We start from the raw sequence: 21,258 nt of genomic DNA, 5'->3' as shown, positions 1-21,258 counted from the left end.
TTAACTAACCACAATAGTTAGTTAAATAGCTCATACAAGACACCTGCCAGTGGGCAGCATGACGGTCTACCAATTGTAATAGACTCAGCCTTGTGGAGGGGGTGGGAGTGAGGTACCATGATTCTCTGGGTAAGGGAAAGAATTTGGTCATTTAACCTCCCCTTAGCTTCTAATGTATTCATAATTATAAAATATTTTCAATATACATGAGAGAGAATAATAGTACACATACCCAAGTATGCAGACTTGTGATATTTAGCATTTGTCATATTTACTATGGACCTTTTTGCTTTTTGTTTGATTTTTAGGAAATAAAGTGTTATAATTGAAGATCCTTGAGTATCCCTCCTAGATTCTGTTTGGTTTCCTCTATCACTAAAGGTAATTCCTCTCCTGGATTTGCAGCTCATCATCTTCATGTATGTTTTTATCCTTTCACTATATAAATAGCTGTAAATAAAGATATCCAAAATATACTTAACAGTATTCTGCACATTTAAAAAGTATTTAACGTTTTACTGTATGTCCTCCCAAAACTTGCCTTTTTTGCATTCAGCATTAAATTTTTTATATTACCTATATTATATATACAGCTGTGATTCAAGTGCTGTATAGTGTTCCAGTATATTAATAAACCACAATTTATTTATTCATAATCTTAATTAATGGTCATTTTAATTGCTTATAATAACCAAGAAGTGAAAAGATTTCAGTGAACATTTTTCTATATTTTACATTGTACCAATATTTGAGAATTTCTCTAATACATATCTAGGAGTAGATTACTGGCTCTTTACAAATTCTAGAGACAAAATCTTGTTATTTTTATTGTTAATATCTTCTCCCTGCCTGTAACTTATCCTTTTCCTCTGTGTAGTAACTTTTGTAGTATAAATGCTTTAAATTTTTGTGGAGTCAGATTTATCAATGTTTTCTTTTTCAGTTGACATATTTTAAAAAATTGTTTAAGAAATCCTACCCAAACCCAACAGTCTTCCACATTTCTCCTATGAGTCTTAAGAGTTTGTTTTCCACATCTGATCTTTAATCCACCTTAAACTGATCTTTGTGTGTGGTATAAAGTAGGGATCTAATTATTTTTTCCTATATGGGAAGCATTATTCATTTAATAGCCCATTACCTCCCAGCTGATTTGTAATATAATGTCGATCAGATATCGTGTCCAGCTTTAGTGTCCTTCCCCTAACTTGATAATATTTATTATCATTTTAGAGTATATTTTGATCTGCTCTGAATCCTTCTATCATCTTTTTAAAAGCTATTTTAGTTATTTTAAGCTCTTGCTTCATTTAATTGGCTCTTGCATATGAATTTGAGAATCAGTTTCTCAAGCTCTTTTTTTAAAAAGAAAAATACACCAAAAAAAAATCTGTGAGGATTTTGATTGGGATCGTACTGGGTATATAGATTAATTTGGGGAAAGCTGTTATTTTCACAATATTGATTATTCTAAACAATGAACATGGTTTATCTATCTATTTAGTTTCCTTTTGTGTCTTTCAAACAGTGTTGTGATTTTTAAAATAATTTTCTTACTCATCTTTTATTAAGGTTATCCTTTGGTACCATAGGTACTGTTACTTTTGTAAATATCCATGTGTTAAAACTCCACTTTCTAACTGTCATTGATGTATTAGAAAACAAGTTTGTATTTTTAAAAAATGTTATTAGTTTAAATTTGTAGGTTTTCTTGTATTTTTAATGTAGACAATCATATTTTCTACAAATAATGGCAGTTTTGTTTCCTCCTCTCAAGCTTTAAATTTTTATTTCTTTTTCTTATTCTACTGAATTGCCTTGAGTTTCCAGTCTAATGTTGAGTGAGAGTGATGCCAGTGAAGCCTTACTTCATTCTTGACTTTGAGGGGATTTCAGGATTAAGAATGATGGCTAGTGTCTATTTTCTTAAAACACCCACTATCAAGGTTAAGCAAGTTCCCTTCCACACCACAAACTAGTTGTTGATATTTAATACCACTTCTACCTTTCTAAGCTCTTTCCCTTACCTAACATAAAATTACATTCCCCTGAATCTCTTGCAGTAAGATCCCAGTTAAAATCCACTAATGAAAGCGACTTGTATGAGACTGGAAAGTAGAAGGAAAGGGGTGCCACAGCCCTCTAGTCCCAGTTGCAGGCATGTGTACAGGCATTAGCAAGCAGATGGCAAATTAGGGTTTTCACCCATGGTGTTCAAACATCCTTATGAGAATCATCCCTTTCATATGTACACAGCTCAGATCATACTGGCGTCTTTCCTGTGATACCTATACTTCTGGATTTCCTGGAGAGCTTTCCTGACCTTTATCACAAGCCTTCCCATGCTTAAAACCCATAAGAAACAACTTCTGACTCAAAATACCTATTTTGTATTTTCCTGACAAAATCTGACTGATATAGTAACTGGTAATCTGAACTGGAATGCTACCAAAATAAAAACACAAGAATGACCACTGGCCTAGAAGTTGGGTGCCAGGTGATGAAGAAACTAATATCAGAGGCTAGAACAATGGAGATCCATAATCCATATTATGTGATAGTAAAACCACCATCTTCTATAACTTGGAAGGAAGAGCATATGCTTAATGTTTATAAAACTAAGGAAACAGACTGAAAAACAGAATGTTAGAAGTGTGTATTCATACTACTGGCTTTATTTGGGGGGTGAGGGTGAAAAGTAAGCTTGGGAAAGAACTGACCAATGTGCAAGGAAAAAGAGAATCCTGAAATTCAGACCTTTCTGTGGTTGGAAAAGTTCCTTGCTTCCAGACCTCCAAACAGTAAGAGACGGATTTTAAAAGGCTTCAAACAACAAAGGCCCAGTAAACCTTCTTAGGGGAATAATGTGATAGTGACTCAGGTTAAGTATCAAATTAAGGATGTAGGCTTCACACCAGATTTTAGTTTACTGAGCCATGTGACTGAGGTCTGAATAATAGAATATGAGAAGTGGCAAATATCATCTTCAATCACAGCTATAGGCAACCACTCCCCCGTCTCTTCCCCTTCCATGACAACAAAGCAGGTCACATTTTGAATATAATATTATCACCTCATTAAATGGAAAGAACCTGTATGCCTTAGTCACAGCTTAGAGGAGAGTCACCTGCTTTATTTTGGACTGTGATGCAAGGGAGAAATAAACCTTTGCTGTTAAGCCACGAACTTTGCAGAATTTGTCATTGCATCATAGCCTAGCCTATACGCATACACCTTCTATTATTCCTCTGCTTTGAGTTATTTTTATCAATAATGGATAGTGCATTTTATCAAGAGCTTCTTTTGCAACTATTGACATGATCAGGTTTTCTCATAAATCAATTGGTATGTGAACTGCACTAGATTTTCCTAATATTAAGTCATTCTTGCATTCCTGAACTAAGCCCAATTTGTTGGTAATTAGTATTTCTTTTTCTTATAGATTGTGAGGCTATGTGGGCCCAATATAAACTGCAGTATATGTGAGAGGATGTGAGGAGGGGGACAGGGAGAGATTGGGAGGAAGAGAAATATTAATCTAATGTTATATCTACCTTTTACATAGCAGTCTTAGTCCCTTTACATTTATTACGATCACTGATATATTTTGATTTATTTTTATTGTTTTGGTTTGTGCTATCTACTCTGCATTTTCTAGGCTTTTAAATATCTCTTTCTGCTTTCTATTGGATTAACTGAATTTTCTTTATTCTAATTTAGCCTCTCTACTGGTTTGAAAGTTGGAAATGTTAACATGTACACTTGACTTAATGTCTAAAATGAATCAATACCTCTACCCCCTTTTTAAGCAACGTAAGTACCTTAGAATTCTTTGACTTCCATCTCCCCTTCACATCCTTCATGTTATTCCTGCCTGGAATTTCCTTTCCACGTCGTTGTTGTAGTCCCAACATTAGGCATGTTTCCTTCTATTGCTGTTTCTGCTTTACGCAGTTTATACATGCTTACCCTTACCTACACGTTGATCTTTTTTTGTTCTTGTTGTTCATTTTCCTTTCTTGCACTTCACTACTTCCGTCTCAGTTCGATTTCCTTCTCCCTGAAATAACATCAGTTAGTAGCTCTTCCACTGATAAACCCTTTCAAACTTTGTGAAAAAGATCTTTATTCTTCCTTCACTCAAAAAGAATAGTAAGTTGAGAGTATTTTTTTCTCTTTGATGATATTCTCCCCTTGTCCTCAGCCTTCTATCGTTGCTGTTAATAAGCCTGTCCTCAGTCTGTCATTCTTCTGCAGAAAGCTGTGTTTTTTTTTAAAGCAGCTTTATTGAGATATAACTCACATACCATGGTAACTGTATTTTCTCCCCTGTTGCTTTTCAGATTTTCTAACTTTGATATTGTTGTGAGAATTAAATGAGATGATGTAAGTATAGGAATATCCCATATGCAATCAATAAGTTATTGCCACATACAAATCTTCATATGAATTGGCCTTAATTCTAAGCACATAATGGCTATTAGTAAGTACTCGTTATACTTAGCTTTAAAAGAAGGTGGTATGCCCTATATCTGTTCATTTCCATGTAGTCCTTTTTTCCCTGCCTTTCATCTGTAGAGTGTACCCCCCTGCATCCCACTTGTTCTCCACGCTAAACACGAGCCAGCTTGATTTGCTTTTCCTTCCTCTAGTCTCTGCTACTGTGAGTACCTAACAAGGTTAATATGCTGCTGCTGTAAGTATTATCATTTGGGATGTAATTATCACATGTGGCTAATCATGCACATGCTGAGAGGCTGGGGAACTTGTTTTTAACTGGAGGGGACATCTTAATGATAGTTTTTGACAAGGACCATTATATGGGTGTATATAGACACAGTGCAGTAATGCATTGTAGAAGGACGGAGAAAGAGAACCTGCCAACAGAACAGCTAACATTTTTTTTAAAAAACGTAGACTTGTATCAGTAATATTAACTAGTTAACCTTATTTAATAGGGAAAGAAATTAAACTCAGAGAGGTTAAATCAAATGTCGAGGCCACGCAGTAACTGGGTGGCAAGCCCAGGAAAAGAACAGAACAGAGCTGCTAAATTGTTAGTGAATTGCTTTCCCATGAAGCCAAATTCAAAAGATAATCAAATGTTTCTAATTCTTAATGGTAACTTTTTCAAAAGCTTCTGTAAATGTGTATCCGCAATGGAATATTACTCAGCCATAAAAAGGAACTAAACTGAGTTATTTGTAGTGAGGTGGATGGACCTAGAGACTGTCATACAGACTGAAGTAAGTCAGAAAGAGAAAAACAAATACCGTATGCTAACACATATATATGGAATCTAAAAAAGAAAAAAAAGAAAAAGAAAATGGTCAGAAGAACCTAGGGGTAAGACGGGAATAAAGACGCAGACCTACTAGAGAATGGACTTGAGGATACGGGGAGGGTTCGGAAGGGTAAGCTGGGACAAAGTGAGAGAGTGGCATGGACATATATATACTACCAAATGTAAAATAGATAGCTAGTGGGAAGCAGCTGCATAGCACAGGGAGATCAGCTTGGTGCTTTGTGACCACCTAGAGGGGTGGGATAGGGAGGGTGGGAGGGAGGGAGATGCAAGAGGGAAGAGATATGGGGACATATGTATATGTATAACTGATTCACTTCGTTATAAAGCAGAAACTGACACACCATTGTAAAGCAATTATACTCTAATAAAGATGTTAAAAAATAAAAAAAAATAAAAATAAAAAAATAAAAAAGAAATCATAAAGATCAGATCAGAAATAAATGAAAAAAAAATAAGTCTATCAGGATTTCAGATGTCTAGCAGGCACAATAAGAGGCTTTTTCACCTGGGCCATCTGCCATGTACAGATGTGGAGACTATCCCTTGCCATCGGATTTGTAGACTACCCTGTACCATCTTAACAGCAATAATGACAACACTGACCACATGTACTAAGTGAGATTTTACCTTGAAAGTGCCTGGAATGGTTCTTGGCACACTGTTACCTGACTTGAGCTAAGATTAGTTCATTTTGTTAACTTACTTATATATTGTTTCTGAATAGGTTCTATGGAATAGTTTCAGTAATTTTCAAATAGCCTATTTTATCTTCCTTAGCCCACCTAGGATTTGAAATATATATATACACATTTAAATTTTTATAATACGGGCATTTTCACCAGAATGAAAGGAATGAAGGAAGGAAGAAAGGGAGGGAGGTAGGGAGGTATAAAAACCTACTTACCTTTCTATCTATCTATCTGTCTGATGAATAGAGAAAAGGTTAAAGTTAGAAATAAAGAAATGCCCAACCACATACTTTGTCTTGGGATGGATGTGGTTTATGGAGGATGCTACAGAAGATGCCCGCAGGTTCATTTGCTTGGTACCCTGTCTATTCCATCCAAAACTGAGTCAAGGGAATAAGGTCGGAACTTGAGATGTCATCATAATTTTTTTAAAAAAATGTAATGCCCACCACAGTAGCCCCTATCAATGGCTAGACCGTTGTTTTATTTTTATCTACCTGGCCCAGCTGAACTATTCCAGACCAGACCAGATTTTCATGCACATTATTTTATAACAAATTTTCAAATATGCTGAAAATTCAAAATAATTATACAGTGGATACCCATACACCCATCACCTAGATTCTTCAATTGTTATATTTTTCTCCATTTATGCTATGGACTGAATGTATGTATCCTCCCAAAATTCATATGTTGAAGCCCTAATCCCCAATGTGATGCTATTTGAATGTGGGATCTTTGGGAGATAATTAGGTCATGAGGGTGGAGCCCTCATGAATGGGATTAGTGCCCTTATAAGAAGAGACATGAGAGAGATGTTTTCTGTCTCCGCCATGTGAAGATACAGCAAGAAGATGTCTGTCTACAAACCAGGAAGAGGGTTCTCATCAGGAACCAAATCAGCTGATACCTTGATCTTGAACTTCCCAGCCTCCAGAACTGTGAGAAGTAAATTTCTGTTGTCTAAGCCACCCAACCTATGGTATTTCTGTTATGGTAGCCTGAGCTAACAGCGTTTGCTTTTTCACATATCTATGCATCTATCTATCCATCAATCCATCACAGCTGTAGCCATCATTGTTCTTTACCCCTAAACATTTCAGCATGTGTTTCATTAACTAGAGTTCAATAATTTATGGCTCTTTTCTATTATAAGGTAAAATTTACATGCAGTGAAATGCACAAAGCCTAGTACAATTCAGTAAGTTTTAACAAATACAAACATCCATTTAACCCACATCCCTATCAAAATATAGAATATGTCCATCACCCCAGAATATTCCCTCATGTTCATGCCCAGTCCATCTTGATACCAATACCAATCCTAAAGCAACCATTCCTCTTCTGCTTTTCTTCACTATATGTAAATAAGTTTTGCCTGTTTTAGAACTTCATATAAATGGAATCATACAGTAGGTACTCAGTGTGATTTTGAGATTCCTCCATGTTGTTCAATGCCTCAGTTAATTTCATTCCTTTTATATTGCTGAATAGTATTCCACTATGGAAATATATCTTCATTTGTTTATTCATTCATGAGGACATAGGGCTCTTTGCAATTTTTCCATATTATGAGTAAAGCTGCTACAAACATTCTTGTTCCTGTTTTTTTTTTTAACTTATGGGTAAATGCCTAAGAATGGAACTGCTGGATTTTCAGTGCATGTTTACCTATATAAGAAACTACCAAGCCTCTTCCCAAAGCTGTTATTCCATTTTACACAACCACTAAGAATGTATTCTCCACAGCCTCACCAATACTTGAGGGAATCTGTCTTTTTAGTTTTAACCATTCTGGGGTGGGGGGCGAGGGGGGGTGCCGGGCAAGGTGTGGTAGAGACTCATCTCTAGGAATGCTCCCACCAGCTCCTGCCCATCGGAGCAAAACCTGCCTTTCACTGAGACTTCTCCCCCAAGGATTTGCCTCAGAAATCTCGGGAGGGGAGCTTACATCTCATTGGTTTATTTCTTCTAAGACCCTAAAAGAGAAGAGGAACTCCATCTATTATTTGTCCACCTCTCCTCTATCTTGCTTAGAAAGAAAAGTTTAAAATACCAGAATAGTCATCTAGCTGGATCAAGTTGGCAAGTTCACAGTTATCTTTTGGTTCATGATATATTTTGATGCAAAAGATTCTCGCTTCTAAATCCCAGCCTTTGTCTCTTTCCATCAAGATTTAGCACCTTCCATATTCTAGAGAGGAGAAGTCCCCACTCCACAGGCTCAACCTCTTTTCCTTTGGGCTTCCCTAAGAACCATTCTTCACATTATCATAGCCAGCCTGCAAGGCAGGATTGATGTCCCCTTTCTGCAGAGGAGGTCACCGCCTCTGAGCTGAGGGTCTCAAGCACAGGATTTGTGACCGTCACACACATTTCTACCGGTGACTTTCCCCTGGCAGGCAGCTCCCTTGGGGTGCACTCTGACACAGGGCTCTGAGGCTCTGCCCGCCCTCCTTGCACCTTCACCAGGGAGATGAGTGCACTTCGCCGTCTCCCTCCTCCACTCCCCACTCCAGGCCTATTCATCTTCCAGCTTGCATCCTCTCCCCTTCACACCCTCTTTCTTCCAACGCTGCTCAGTTATCTCATAAAACTATTGTTCCCTCATCCTTTCTCTCTCCTATTCTCTTCCATATGGGAACTAAAATTGTATCCTAAGCTTGCCTGATGACTACCAAAGTCCTGCTAGTGGTGTAAGGAAGTGAGACATAATGAAGGACCAATGTCGTCAACATCTCAAGCCCTTGAAAGTACCAAGAGGTCCCTTTCAGAATCTCCACAAAAGAACCTTCTACTTTCTCAACCCCTCCTAATTAAACTGGCTTTTCCTCAAGTACCAGCATTCTATGTAAACAAAAAACTTTTGTCTTCACTATTGGGTTTCTGCTTTAATTAATAGCATCACAGCAACACTGTCTTCTATTACTTTGGTCGCAAAGATACAGCATGCCAGTTATATCTGTCAGTTAAACTGTAGCACTATTCTATGAAAAATCATGTAAATGCCAAACTGACTTAAACTTCTGGAATGAAATCAGTTTCAAAATGAGGACTTGCCTTTTTTCCTACTCAGTTTTAAATATTTGTTATAAGAGTTTCCTCTTTGGCATATTTTCTTTTATATAGAAATGCATGAAGTTTCACGAGCACCATTCTCAACATCACAGCTTTATATGTAGTATCCCTACCTAGAAAGTACATATTATTATGATCCCATTTTACAGATGAGGAAACTGAGAGTCAAAAAGTTTAGTAACTCACACCTAGTAAGTGACAAAGACCTCAGATTGGTGCACTCCAGTTGATGCTTTCTTAGCCACCATGCTGTCCTTCTCCCCTGTATTGCCTGGGACGACCCAGCATGCAAATTAAAGCCTCCCAGCATGGACTGGAATAGGTCATGATTGTGTGATCCACCTCCACATCATTCTCTGCAGCTGCACCATGTTCTTCCCTGAAAATTTTTCAGATCTCACCATATCTCAGGAAGACAGGGAAAGAGATCAGAAAAGGCTCTGCAGGGAAAGCAGTAAATCCAGATCTTTAGTAAATCCAGAGTTTTTTTTTTTTTTTTTTTTTTTTAAAAAGCTGTATCTGGAAAAAAGAGTCTAGCCATGCAATTAATAATCAACATCTATTATGGATTTTAAATAGTCCTTACCTGGTTCTGAGCGTCGATACAGAATATGGCCTATGCTTCTGGTCTCTTCTGTTCTCCAGAGTGCTGGGCTTTCCTTACTAACTTTCTCTAATGCCTTTAACACAGACTGACTAACAAGATACTACTGAACAGAGATATTGTGGGCGGCAGCACAGTTAAAGACTAAAAGGAGTGAGAGCCCAGATTTGGTTGTAGGAGCTGACCTTTTTCTACCAGCTCAGCTGGCTCTTCATCTGATGCTGACATGTGAGGCCGGAGTCCATTGCCTCTTGCAGCCTATCATGTTGTTACTGACTTCGTCCTTATTTCAGTAAGTTTTGGCTGCCTGTGGTGGACACCCTCACTTACGCTCCACTCTACCCACTTCTATGTCACCTTCTTGGACTCAAAAGGCTGGAATTTCAACAGCATTTTCCAGACTCTCTTGCAGCTAGAATTCTAGATATAAATTAGATTCCTCAAATTAGATATGGTTGCATGAGAGCCAGAAGGCAGAAGTGAGGCAGATACCATCTTCCCACCCTTTCTTAAGCTGTTTCTGCTGATAAGCAAGATCATTAAAGATGAGCTGATTTTTTAGCAGCATTATTCCAAGGTTCAATCTCCAGCTTCCTGGGTATTGAGAGGCAATTTGGCAGCAGCAGCTGCAGCATCTTTATTCTGGCTTCCTGAGCCCTGGACAGCAGCTGTGGGAGTATGTCTTGCGCTGCTCTTTCCAGGTGTGACCTCAGAAGCTGCCCTGGTGAGTCAGGCCTGGATTGCCCCACATCTTCCTGCTCCACCTCCTCCACCATCAACCACATAACCACTCACATTTCTTTAACGCTCACTATGTGTCAGGCACTGAATGTTCTACATAAATCATTTTATTTAAACCCCGAAACCACCCATGAGAAAGGTACTATTAATATTCCTTTGTTCCAGATGAGTCTGCTGAGATTCAGAAAAGAGAGGTAAATTGTATAGGATCAGAGCAAAGTTAGCAGGTAAATGAGTAGAGCTGGAATTAGATCCCAGAACTGCCTGGCTCCAAAGACTGAGCTCTGTCTCTTTAAACGTATTTGAGGATCTGGGACCTATTAGCAGATTTGAATTGTTCATACATGTTATGTTGCTGAAAAGACATCATTCTTTTCCCCCTTTAACGATCTACACGTAGAAGCCAGCCTATTTTAACGATCTACATGTAGAAGCCAGTATCAAGATGCATCCAGATATCGAAGAAGGCTTCAATCTAATTAAACAGAAAGGCATTTGAAAAATCCAGAGGTATCACTTGGTAAAAACGTGTCTAAGTCACAACAGATCATTTTTATTGTAAAAGTTAGAGAATTGAGATGAAAGCAGACACAGCCTTCTTCCTGCCTCTGGGAGGACCAGAGCTGGGGGTACAGGCATGAACTTACCAGGCACTCTGTTAACCGCGAGGTTTCGGAAATGGCTGCCTTTGATCATCTCCACGGATAATCGCCCCGTTGTGGCATTGTATGACAGCCCCACCAACAGCTCTGGCGCCCCTCCATGCGACAGCGACTGCGTGGATGAAGCACTGTCACTGTGAGAAACTGCAGATGGGCTGAGCGGAGACTCTCCACTCTGGAGGAGAAGAACAACAAAGGATCCATTGGCCCCACTGCACTCCTCTCCCTTACAGAAAGCCGATATTATGTTTGGTGAAATTGTGGCCCAGTCTCCACTGCTGCCAAAGATTACTAATGGCGCACTCGGTGTGAATGATAATAGGGCCTGGGGAGCGCAGTTTTGGATGGGATCCCCTGCATTATTAGCAGACATATTTGTTTCAAGAGCTGTCTCCATTCACTCTTTCCTCTCTAAAGACAAAACGGACAAAGATGTTATTACCAGTGTAAATCAAACCCTGGAAGATACATGGAGAGCTAGCAGGACACTTAATATAGACCCAAATTTCTATGAGTCTATATTAGACCCATATGGAACCCGTCCACTCCAGGCATGAGCTCTGCTTCTGTTCTCTGCAGCCTCTTGAGGAATGTAGCAATACAGGAGGCATTTTGTCTTCACCAGAAAAGAAATGACCACTGGCCGTCTACCACCCCATAGAATATTTGGCCCCTGGTTCTGCTTTTTCAGGTTGTCAGGACTATGGCAGATGCTACATTTTTTCTTCCTAAGGAGATGAATTATATTGAACGTGAACACTTTTACAACTGTTTAGTGAGGAAGCTGACACATGGGCTGTGCATCTTAGAGACCTTGCAGGTACCAGGGGAGCCCACGCTTTGTGTCACATATTCATGTATGCGCTTCTCTAAAGCACCCACCTCTATGCACCAGACACATTGGGAGGAGGAAAGCAAAGTAGATCAGGATGTTGACTCTCACTCAAGGAGCATGAGTGGGAGTGGACCCTGAGGGGCAGGCCAGCCAGCCTCCCAGACCCACAACTGCTCCAACCTTTCTTCTCAACATCTGCAATCATTTCCTAAAACTTCTTATCAGGAACCCCAATAAATAAATGCATTGAAAGAAATTAAATATTCTTCACATCTTAGGAAACTACCCTGTTTACCAAGCCATGGACATCCCTGTAGAGCCCATGGAGGCTTTCATGGAACACAATTTGTAAACTACAGGGCTAGGTGGTTTTGATAGATGCCTTATAGCCCCTGCTGTCTGGATGGTGATAACCCAACAATGAAATATTTGCTTAGTTTGGGGTGAGGGCCACCCCCTCCCCTGGGCTTGTGCAGAAGTGTCCACTGTGGCACCTGTCACTGCACAGCTTGCCTCTCGCATCAAATTCTCAACCTTAGGGACTTCCCTGGTGGCGCAGTGCTTGAGGGCCCTCCTGCCAATGCAGGGGACGTGGGTTTGAGCCCTGGTCCGGGAGGATCCCACATGCCGCGGAGCAACTGGGCCCGTGAGCCACAACTGCTGAGCCTGCACTCTGGGCCCACGAGCCGCAGCTGCTGAGCCCACGTGCCACAACTGCTGAGGTCTGCACGCCTGGAGCCCATGCTCCGCAATGGGAGAGGCCACCGCAATGAGAGGCCTGCGCACCACAGCGAAGGGTAGCCCCCACTTGCCGCAACTGGAGAAGGCTCGCGCGCAGCAACGAAGACCCACTGCAGCCAAAAATAAATAAATAAATAAATGAGGAAAATCTATAAAATACTTTAAAAATAGCAAAATGACAAACAAATCCAAAAAAAAAAAAAAAATTCTCAACCTTATAAATCCCTCAGTCCACAGGGCATAGCCCAGTGTGTAGCTTATAATCATGCTCAACAAATAACTGGTGAATGGGAGAATTTTTACCTTCAAGGTTCTTTTACACTGGCTCATTTCCCCCACTCAACTCTGTGCCCCCAGCACAGGGCCCAGGGCCCAGCACAGAGAAACAGGGGTGTAATAATACCTATCCCTATGCTTTATGGTGCAGGATTCCTCTGACCTCCTGTGGCTTCTGTTTCCCAGGATTTCAGAAACACTCTACTCAGAGCTTAAGAAAAAAGAGGGATTTGAACAGAGACGAGACATGATCTGGCTTATGTTTTAAAAGGCTCCTTCTGGCCCCCGTGTTGGGAATAGTCTACAGAGGGCAAAGGCGGAAGCAGGGAGATGACTAGGAGGCCATTTCAGTAATCCAGCCAAGAGTCAGGCTCTGGTTAGATTTTCAAGATAGAGCCAGTAGGATTTCAGGTGGAAAGGAGAGAAGTCACAAGTGACTTTTAAGATTTTTGACCTGAGCAATTAAATGCATGAGATTGCCTTTAACCGAGATGGGAAGACTGCAGGTAAAATAGATTTAGTGAGGCAAAAATCAGGATTTCGAGTCTGGAGATACAAATTTTGAGACATCTATTAAAAATGTAAGTGGCTGGATCTCCCATCAGCGCACTCTGCACTTTCTGGCTCCTTTCCCCTTCCTCAGACAAGTCAAGCTCCTTCCCACCGCCTGATGTCTGTGTATGCCAGCCCCTCTGTCTGGAGTCCTTGTCCTCCACATGGCACCCAGTCTGGCTCCCTCGATTCCTTGAGTTCTCTTGTATCACCACCTGAAACATACTTTCTCTGACCTTCTAAAGCAGCAGCAGCCTCTGCCTCTCTCTCTTTGCCTACCCCAGTTTGTCTTTTGCCGCCCTCCTCCACCAGATTGTACGCTCCATGAGGGCATCACCTGTTTTGTTCTTTCCTGCACCCCCTCTACCTATACAGCACCTGACATATAATTGGTACTCAGCAAACATTTTGCAATGGATGACTGATTTGTCCAACAGCCCAAGATAGTTACCCGATCTTTTATGTGATTTTTAAAAGGAGATCCTCACACTGGATGACATATAACCCACGGGAAGAGAGGGTTACCCATCTTGTAGACATAAAAGCTGTGCTGTATTATTTTGAAACCTGAGGGACACAGAGGACAGGGCATGTGGGAGAAGCCCAGTCATATAAATGGAAGGTCTTAGAAGTGGCTGGAGTTCAGGGCTTCCTATGCAGCCTATGCAGGCATACCTGTTAAGGACCTCACCTTGAAAGTCCCATCATCTCTGAGATGCATCATGATGCATGCTGGGGTCAGGGCAGGGGGATGGGTGGTAGGACCACTTATCAACTAACGAGAAGGCCAAAAAACCTCTCCCAGTTTCCCCGTGCCCTCCTTCACAATGCTGCTGTCATTTCCTAAAATGGAACACAGGGAACACATCCATCAGGTTATAGCGACTATGGGCACACATACAAAAAAAGAAAACCCATTGTACCGTGAAGTGCAAATCATGTCTCAGAAGGATGAGGAGAGCCAAATGGAAAATTAAATTAAGGTGTTTGAATTCACGGGCTGAATGTACTAAATCAAGGGCTGACAATTCCAGATCCTCAAACGTAGTGCATCATTAGCAGCACCATTTAACATACTCACACTGATATTACTTCTTGGCTCCAGAACCAGAGTCACTTTCATTTCCCCTTCTTGGTGCAGGTGGCTGAGATAGAAGAGCCTCTCGCCCATCATTCTCTCCCAGGTCATCTTGCGGGTGGCGTACAGGCGGAAGCGGACAGCACAAGAAGCCACATCTCTGGGCTCCAGCTTGGCGAAGGTGACTTTCTCCTTGAAGATGGGGTTGGGCCCTCTCTGTATGTTCGTCCTGCCCCTCTGTTTCTTACTGGGCAGCAGCACGACATGCACTTGCCAGGAGCTGATGCCACTTCGGTCCTTATCCGGGAGGCCCTGTGCTCTTACGATGGTCACTGTGAGCTTCTGGCTGGCAGCTCTATATTCAAAGATGACATCCAGGCAACCACATTTTGAGATGGGCTCCGGGACCCCAGATGGCACTTGAAAATTGGTTCCGTCCTGTTCCTGTTGCAGACAGGGAAAGATTAGGAATGGAACAATGCTTAATACATCTTGGAAAGATGGTGCCCCTCTGTGCTCCTTCAGAACCTCATTCTTTTGGACTGTTACCATATATCCCTAAACATTAGAAAGGTCTGTTTCCTGGTCTCTCTCTCCACTGGACTGTGAATTCTTTGAGGGTACAGCACTGGGCACATGGTAAGCCTTCATGAATGCTTTTGGAATGAATGAACAAAGCTTTTATATTTTGCAAAGTGCTTTCCTCTACACTGCCTCTCAAAAAAGCACAATTGACCACTAGCATTGAAACCAACTGAGATACTAAGTCTAAAACTAGTCAGTTATGCAACTGCCAAAAGGTAACTTCCTCAAGTCCCCGGGAGAAATGGTTCAGCCTGGGCCTGTGCTCTCTGAACCAGGACCTCCTGCAGATAAGGATCCTAATGGGGGTCACAGACAGGTGATCCTTCAGTAGATTTTCAATCTACATGGCAGAAAATGTTCAGGGCAGAGCTTCTCAAACATTCGAGTGGACTTGAATCATCTGGGAATTCTGATTCAGTAGGACTGGGGTCAGGCCTGAGATTCTGCATTTCTCAGGCCACAAGGATGTCTCAGCTGGACTCAAATCACTCTTGGAGTAGCAAGTGTTTAGGAAGGTATCCTAAACCCTGGAGACAGAACACCTGGGTTGAAATCATAACTCTACCATTGACTAGCTTTTTGGCCATGGCCAAACAGGCCAGTCTCTCTGTACTCCAGCTGAAAAATGAGCATCAAGGTACCTGCTTGATAGAGTGTTGTTGTGAGGTTTTAACAGATGTGGGAAAATACCCGGCTCAGACCAGCCTCCATAGATATCTACTCCCATCACTGGACTTATGCCACTTATTTTCAAACACGGCCCCTCATTATGAAATACACTTTTAGACAGCAGTTCACCTCAGCCAGTCAGATCCGATGACCTCCCTGAGAAAACTGAGCTGAACTACATTTACTTTACTATAATGAACCACCCTCTAACAAACTATTACTAATGTCTACATAATTTGATTTTTTCCTCTGAAGGCATGCCTCTTACTCATAACTAAACTTTGGTTTGATTCTTACTGTAAATCAGAAGCAGTTCTTCTTTATGTAATTGAACACCAACTTTGCTAATTCAAAGAACTCTTTATTTTTATAAATATAATGATACACTTCAAAAATGCATGTTCATCAATGAAACTTTCCCACAGATCTAGGTGAAAGTTCGAGGTTCTGGAATGAGACATGCTTAGGAATCCCAGGTCCATCACTTACAACCTTTAGGGCAGTGGGCAAATTATTTAATCCTTCTCACTTTCTGTTTTCCTCAACAGCAAAAGGGGGATGATACCTACTTTATAAGGTTGTTGTGAAAATTAAAGGACTTGACACATAGTAGACATCTAATAATTGCCCTCTCTCTTAAGATTCACATTAGTCTACCAAGAAAAATTAGGCTTCTTGCAAAATAAGGGAAGCTTTTTACATCCTTTCCTCTGAGCATGCATTTATGTGTGAGTGTTTCTATTCAGAGGTACCTAGTTTCAAGTGATAAAAGTGGTTGCTATAGAGACTTCTGAATACAACTGACTAGTGTAGATATAATATTAGAAGCAAGTCTCCAAGGAGTTAGGCCAACTCAAAAATCAAGTCACAGTCTTCCGTTAAAACTCCCATCTATTTTAGCCTACCTTTGGTCATCTCTATATTGCTTGCTGGACCATAAGTAATAGCAGCTAACATCCACTAAGCCCTCCCTTATGCCAGGTACCACACTAAACCCTTTATGGACAGTAAAAGCCCACTCTTACTCACTTCAGAACTTCTTGGCCTCCCCTCCTGTTCCATTTTTCCCTACAGGCTGTCTGGGCTCTAAGTGGCTTCTGCCTGGCACAATCCAACAAAGTCTTGCCTCCCTCCCATGCAAGGTAACTCTCAGCTCCCACCACAGGCCTCTCCTTTGATGTCAAGGCTTGGAAATTTACAGAATCCTGCTTGGCCTCATGTATATGAAGTCCAGAGTGGGGGGGCAGGGTGGGTGGTGTTAATGCCCCATGCAATAAATTTTTCTCCCCTTGGACAGATGTCCTGAGACTAGTTTATACAGCTTCTTAGGGTATGGTTCCACAAGAGCAAGCCATGAGTCACAATTAGTGGTAGCCAACTCCATTACACATTCTCATACTGGCTCTCCCTTCCCTGCCTCACTCTCCTCGTTCCTCACTCTTGTCACCTGGAATTGCATGTCCTAACAAAGTAGGCTCTGCTTTTGGGAAATCCAGCTAAGAAACATTATCTTCTTAGACATTCATATTAACCTAATGAGGTAGGTATTTCAATATCTTCATTTTATGGGAGAGGAAACTAAGGCTTAGAATGGCTAAATAACTTAACTCCTTGCTCCCAATATCATATGCCCAGCCGGAATTACCCAGGATTTGCCAGTATTAATGCTCAAAGTCCCAAGCCTTACGGGGAACCATGATGTCTACCTTCTTCCCCCACAGATCTTTCACCCTAGCTATTTATAAGTATAGTAAGTGTGTGAGATGAAGAGGGAATAAGATGGGAGATGGGAGTTGGAAACACACACTACTTTGAATTCCATATCCTTTTAGGCCCCTGCTCTTGATATTAACTAACAGTCCCTAGTTTTGTCATCAACTTCAACGCCAAGGTTAAAATATCCTAGTTAATGAGCATCTTCCCACTTATCTATCAGGCTCTCTGTTCAGATAAATGCTCACTCCACCTGCAGGTTTGTGGTGAAGTCCTGCGGAAAGGGTCTGAAATAACTGTCCTACGAAACTTGAATCAGACACAGCTCCAGGCAATGGCCAGGCTCTGGATGGGGACAATCCAAGTTGTGGTCCATGAAAACTGGGCTTTGTGGTCCCTTCCTGGGCTGATCTGAGACCAAGATTTGTGAAGGCTGATATTTTTATAGCAATTAATTATTTCAACACACTCTACCTATCACCAGGCAACTAAAGGCGCTCCTCCTGTGGGTACTGTTAATACCACTAATCCATCTGACCTTCCTGCAAGGCAAAAATCTCTTCATTTTTATCCCCATTTGGCAGATTTTAATTAACTTCTCAAGGCCAATCAGTTAATCAGTGGAAAGCGGAGATGAAAAGTGGGGCAGCTGCCTCTCTGTGCACTCAAAATCACCAGCCACCCTCCCATCGTCTTCCCTGCCAAGCCCTAGGTCTGCAGGAAAAAGTCGACAGCCTTTTCCAGCAGAGAAGAGCAGTGCTTGCAAACCCATCAGCCTAACAGGTAGTCACACTGCATGACCAGTTCCCTTCTGAGGCAAAATAAATGATTCCTTTAGCTCTCGTATCCTGGGTTTTTCTTTAAGATGGGAATACTTGTGCCACATTGTCAAAACCCATGAAGATATAAAGATTTTCTATCAAACTGAAAGGCTTTCTGTTTTAGCAAGATAGTGTTGATGTCATCTGTGTGGCCCAAAGTAAACAGACCCACAGTGTGTTCCCGATGCCAGATACACAGGGGAAGACAGGCTTCTTAATACACTAAGAGGCAAATAAATCAATTCTTAAAAGGCGAGCTAAGCCTGCAAAGCAGGCATTTACGGGAACTGCCTCCGAGCTGCATCTGAGGTTCTACTGTAGGAGCACCAAATTACAGTTTTTGTCTCAAAATAGATAGGAGGTTGAATGGAGCACACAGAGATGTCTGGGTATTTTTGGAGTCTGAGAACATTTAGTGCCCTCAACACCAAATCTTCTACTAAAGCTCCACGAGGCAGGCAAATGGGAGGTTACCTGGAGAAAGCAATTCCAAGGCTAATGGTACAGTTTTCAAGGGGAGAGACTGTCAATAGGCAGGTAAACAGTTCTGTTTTGCTTTTGTGGCGAGAGAGCCAAAAAGAATAGTATTTTTAAACACTAAATGTTAGTGTGTGGGATGTGATATGACTCTTGGCAGTAAACTGGTAGGGAAGCACAATTTTTTTACAAAACGTATAAGGTTGATAGCTTTGAGGGTCTCTGTATGAAGGTTTGCTTTTAACCGGCCACAAACCACGTATCTGTGTCGCCATCTCTGGTCCTCAGCAGTAACACGACACCCAGGCGCACATGCACCTGTGCCATCTCCTTAGGCTCTCTCTACATGCCCCAGTGCCTTAGCAGTCAGGCTTTGAAACATAACTATCTGTGATTATTTTTCTTCTCCCTGATTTGGAGAAGCATTTGAGCATTTGGTGTTTATGACAGTCCAGGTCCAAATAAGAGATTCATCCTGTTTATTTTCTCAGTCAGACTGATGCTAACAAAATCCATCCACCCTTCTCCTTCCTCTCTTCGCACAAATTAAAGTTTCATATAATTACATGACTTATTTCATCAAAATTAATTTCAAAGTAGGTATTAGACACCATTATTTAATATCTCTTAATGTCATAGAATCATAATCAGAGGGGTCTAGCTAATAAAGAATAACCATAAGTGCCTGTAAGATAAAACAATGTTTGTAAATTCTTATCACGGTGCCTGACACATAGGAATTGCTCAAAAATGGTAGTTTCTATCATCATCACCTCCAGTCATACTCTGGATGTTTAGGCATATTCGGGAGTAAGTTTCAATTTAAAAGAAATTTAGACGACGCATCTTTTGTCAGAGATTTATCCAAAAAGCAAAGTCAATGGCCAGAGGGTCATGATAGACTAATGCCATCGCCTAGATCTTCAATTCAGTTCGGAGCTAACAAATACGCTCATGCTGCAAGACCTTCCTCATAATATCTTGTATAATTTCATTTGCAGGGGCATTGTATTTTAGTTTCATTTTCAAATAATTCTCACATTCAAAGAATCATAACTCAAGATTTGGTGTAAATAAAAATAAACTCCATTTAATTGAAACCATGAAGGAAATAATCCAGTCTCCCTAAAGAACTAAAAACCCGTTATATAAAAAAAGAAGCCTGATTGTTGCTGGGTTCATTCTGCCACCATGCTTCTTTTTATTTTTCCATTTTGATAGATTCCACTTATATATGATTCTTTTATTGGCACACATAAGGGCTGGGCCTTGGTCATCTGAACAAAAACTATATTTCCATTAAAGGCTCTTAAGGTGTTTGTTCTTCAAAGCAATGCTTCCTTCTTGGAGAAATTTTTTCTTGAGGGATGGAGGAGGCGAGAAAGAAGGGAGAGGAAGCAAAAGGGGGAAGGGAGAGGGGAGGGGAAGGAGAACGACCAACCAGAGAGCACACAATACTCAAGCAAGAAAAAAATGGAAAACAAACAACTTGCCTCTGGACTCCACACGGAGGAGCTGCCAGCGGCATAGGAATCTTCAAATCTCCGGTTATTAAAAGCTGTCTCCATCTCCAAGCTGCCCTGTGTGCACTGCCGGCTGAGGCTGCGGACCGCGCTGGTCTCTTGGGGAGATGTGCCATGGTGCCTGGTGTCCCCCACCTCACAAGGGGACTGTGAGAGGGCAGAGATGGGGTCACCTTCACCATAAGGCAGATTCTCAGAATAAGTCAGTTGGCTGGCTCCATCCAAACCTAAATTTGCAAAAAGGAAACTCTTTCAAATATATTATCATGTTTCACCTTTTTATCTAGAGAAAATGGGCGGTAGCAACTACACCAATCAAGTCTGCAAAAACAAACTCACTAAACAACACCTGCAGAAACATACTTCCATCTATATGGTAGATAAATTTGGTCCATAAAATCGAAACCCATTAGTTCATTATGTAGGGTACAAGAAGGTTTAATGCTTTACAATAATATGAGTATAAAGGATGAGTATTATGTGGATAAAATAAACACATTAGCATTTGGTTGGAGCTAAGGACCACAAGACCTTCGGGATGAATCTAGAAAGCAAGAATAGTAACCAGCTATAGAGATCATATGTTTTCCTGGCTTTACCATTCTTCCGACTGTCTTCCACGTTCACCATAACACCCTCTGCTCAAAAGGCTTCAGTGGTTCTCTCAAGCAAAAAGTTCTCCACTTAATCCATGGAAAGAACACTGGACTTGGATTCATATGATCTGAGTTTAAATCCTAGCTCTGCATTAAGAACTTGAATGACATTGGAACTGCCTTAACCTTTGTTTTCTTATCTATAAAATGATGATAAAAGCCATCAGAGAGTCATTGTGGACACATGAAATAATATCTTCCTGGCAACCACCAGCTCTCCCATAAATATTAGCCTTGCTTACCTGTCTGG

General features: G+C 41.0%; 1 protein-coding gene across 2 annotated transcripts in view; it reads right to left on the bottom strand.

Moving 5' to 3' along the window:
* SYT16 (synaptotagmin 16) overlaps window positions 1-21,258 on the bottom strand; it is a 116,572-nt gene that overhangs the window by 10,290 nt on the left and 85,024 nt on the right. Inside the window, exons 3-6 of one of the 2 annotated variants that reach the window (XR_009699564.1) lie at window positions 20,323-20,579; window positions 14,568-15,008; window positions 11,068-11,257; window positions 3,976-4,060 (exon numbers count right to left, since the gene is read on the bottom strand). Coding sequence is in view for 1 of the 2 variants with exons in the window: in XM_061182659.1 (XP_061038642.1) it covers window positions 11,068-11,257; window positions 14,568-15,008; window positions 20,323-20,579 (888 nt within the window). In the remaining variant the exon portion in view is untranslated. The remainder of the gene's footprint in view (window positions 1-3,975; window positions 4,061-11,067; window positions 11,258-14,567; window positions 15,009-20,322; window positions 20,580-21,258) is intronic. The other variant, XM_061182659.1, reaches the window with a different exon arrangement.

This window comes from Eubalaena glacialis, chromosome 2 (assembly GCF_028564815.1).
Source record: "Eubalaena glacialis isolate mEubGla1 chromosome 2, mEubGla1.1.hap2.+ XY, whole genome shotgun sequence".
Classification (NCBI taxonomy): Eukaryota; Metazoa; Chordata; class Mammalia; order Artiodactyla; family Balaenidae; genus Eubalaena; species Eubalaena glacialis.
Note: the sequence above shows the minus strand (reverse complement) of the source record. Positions and strands in the feature narration are given on the sequence as shown.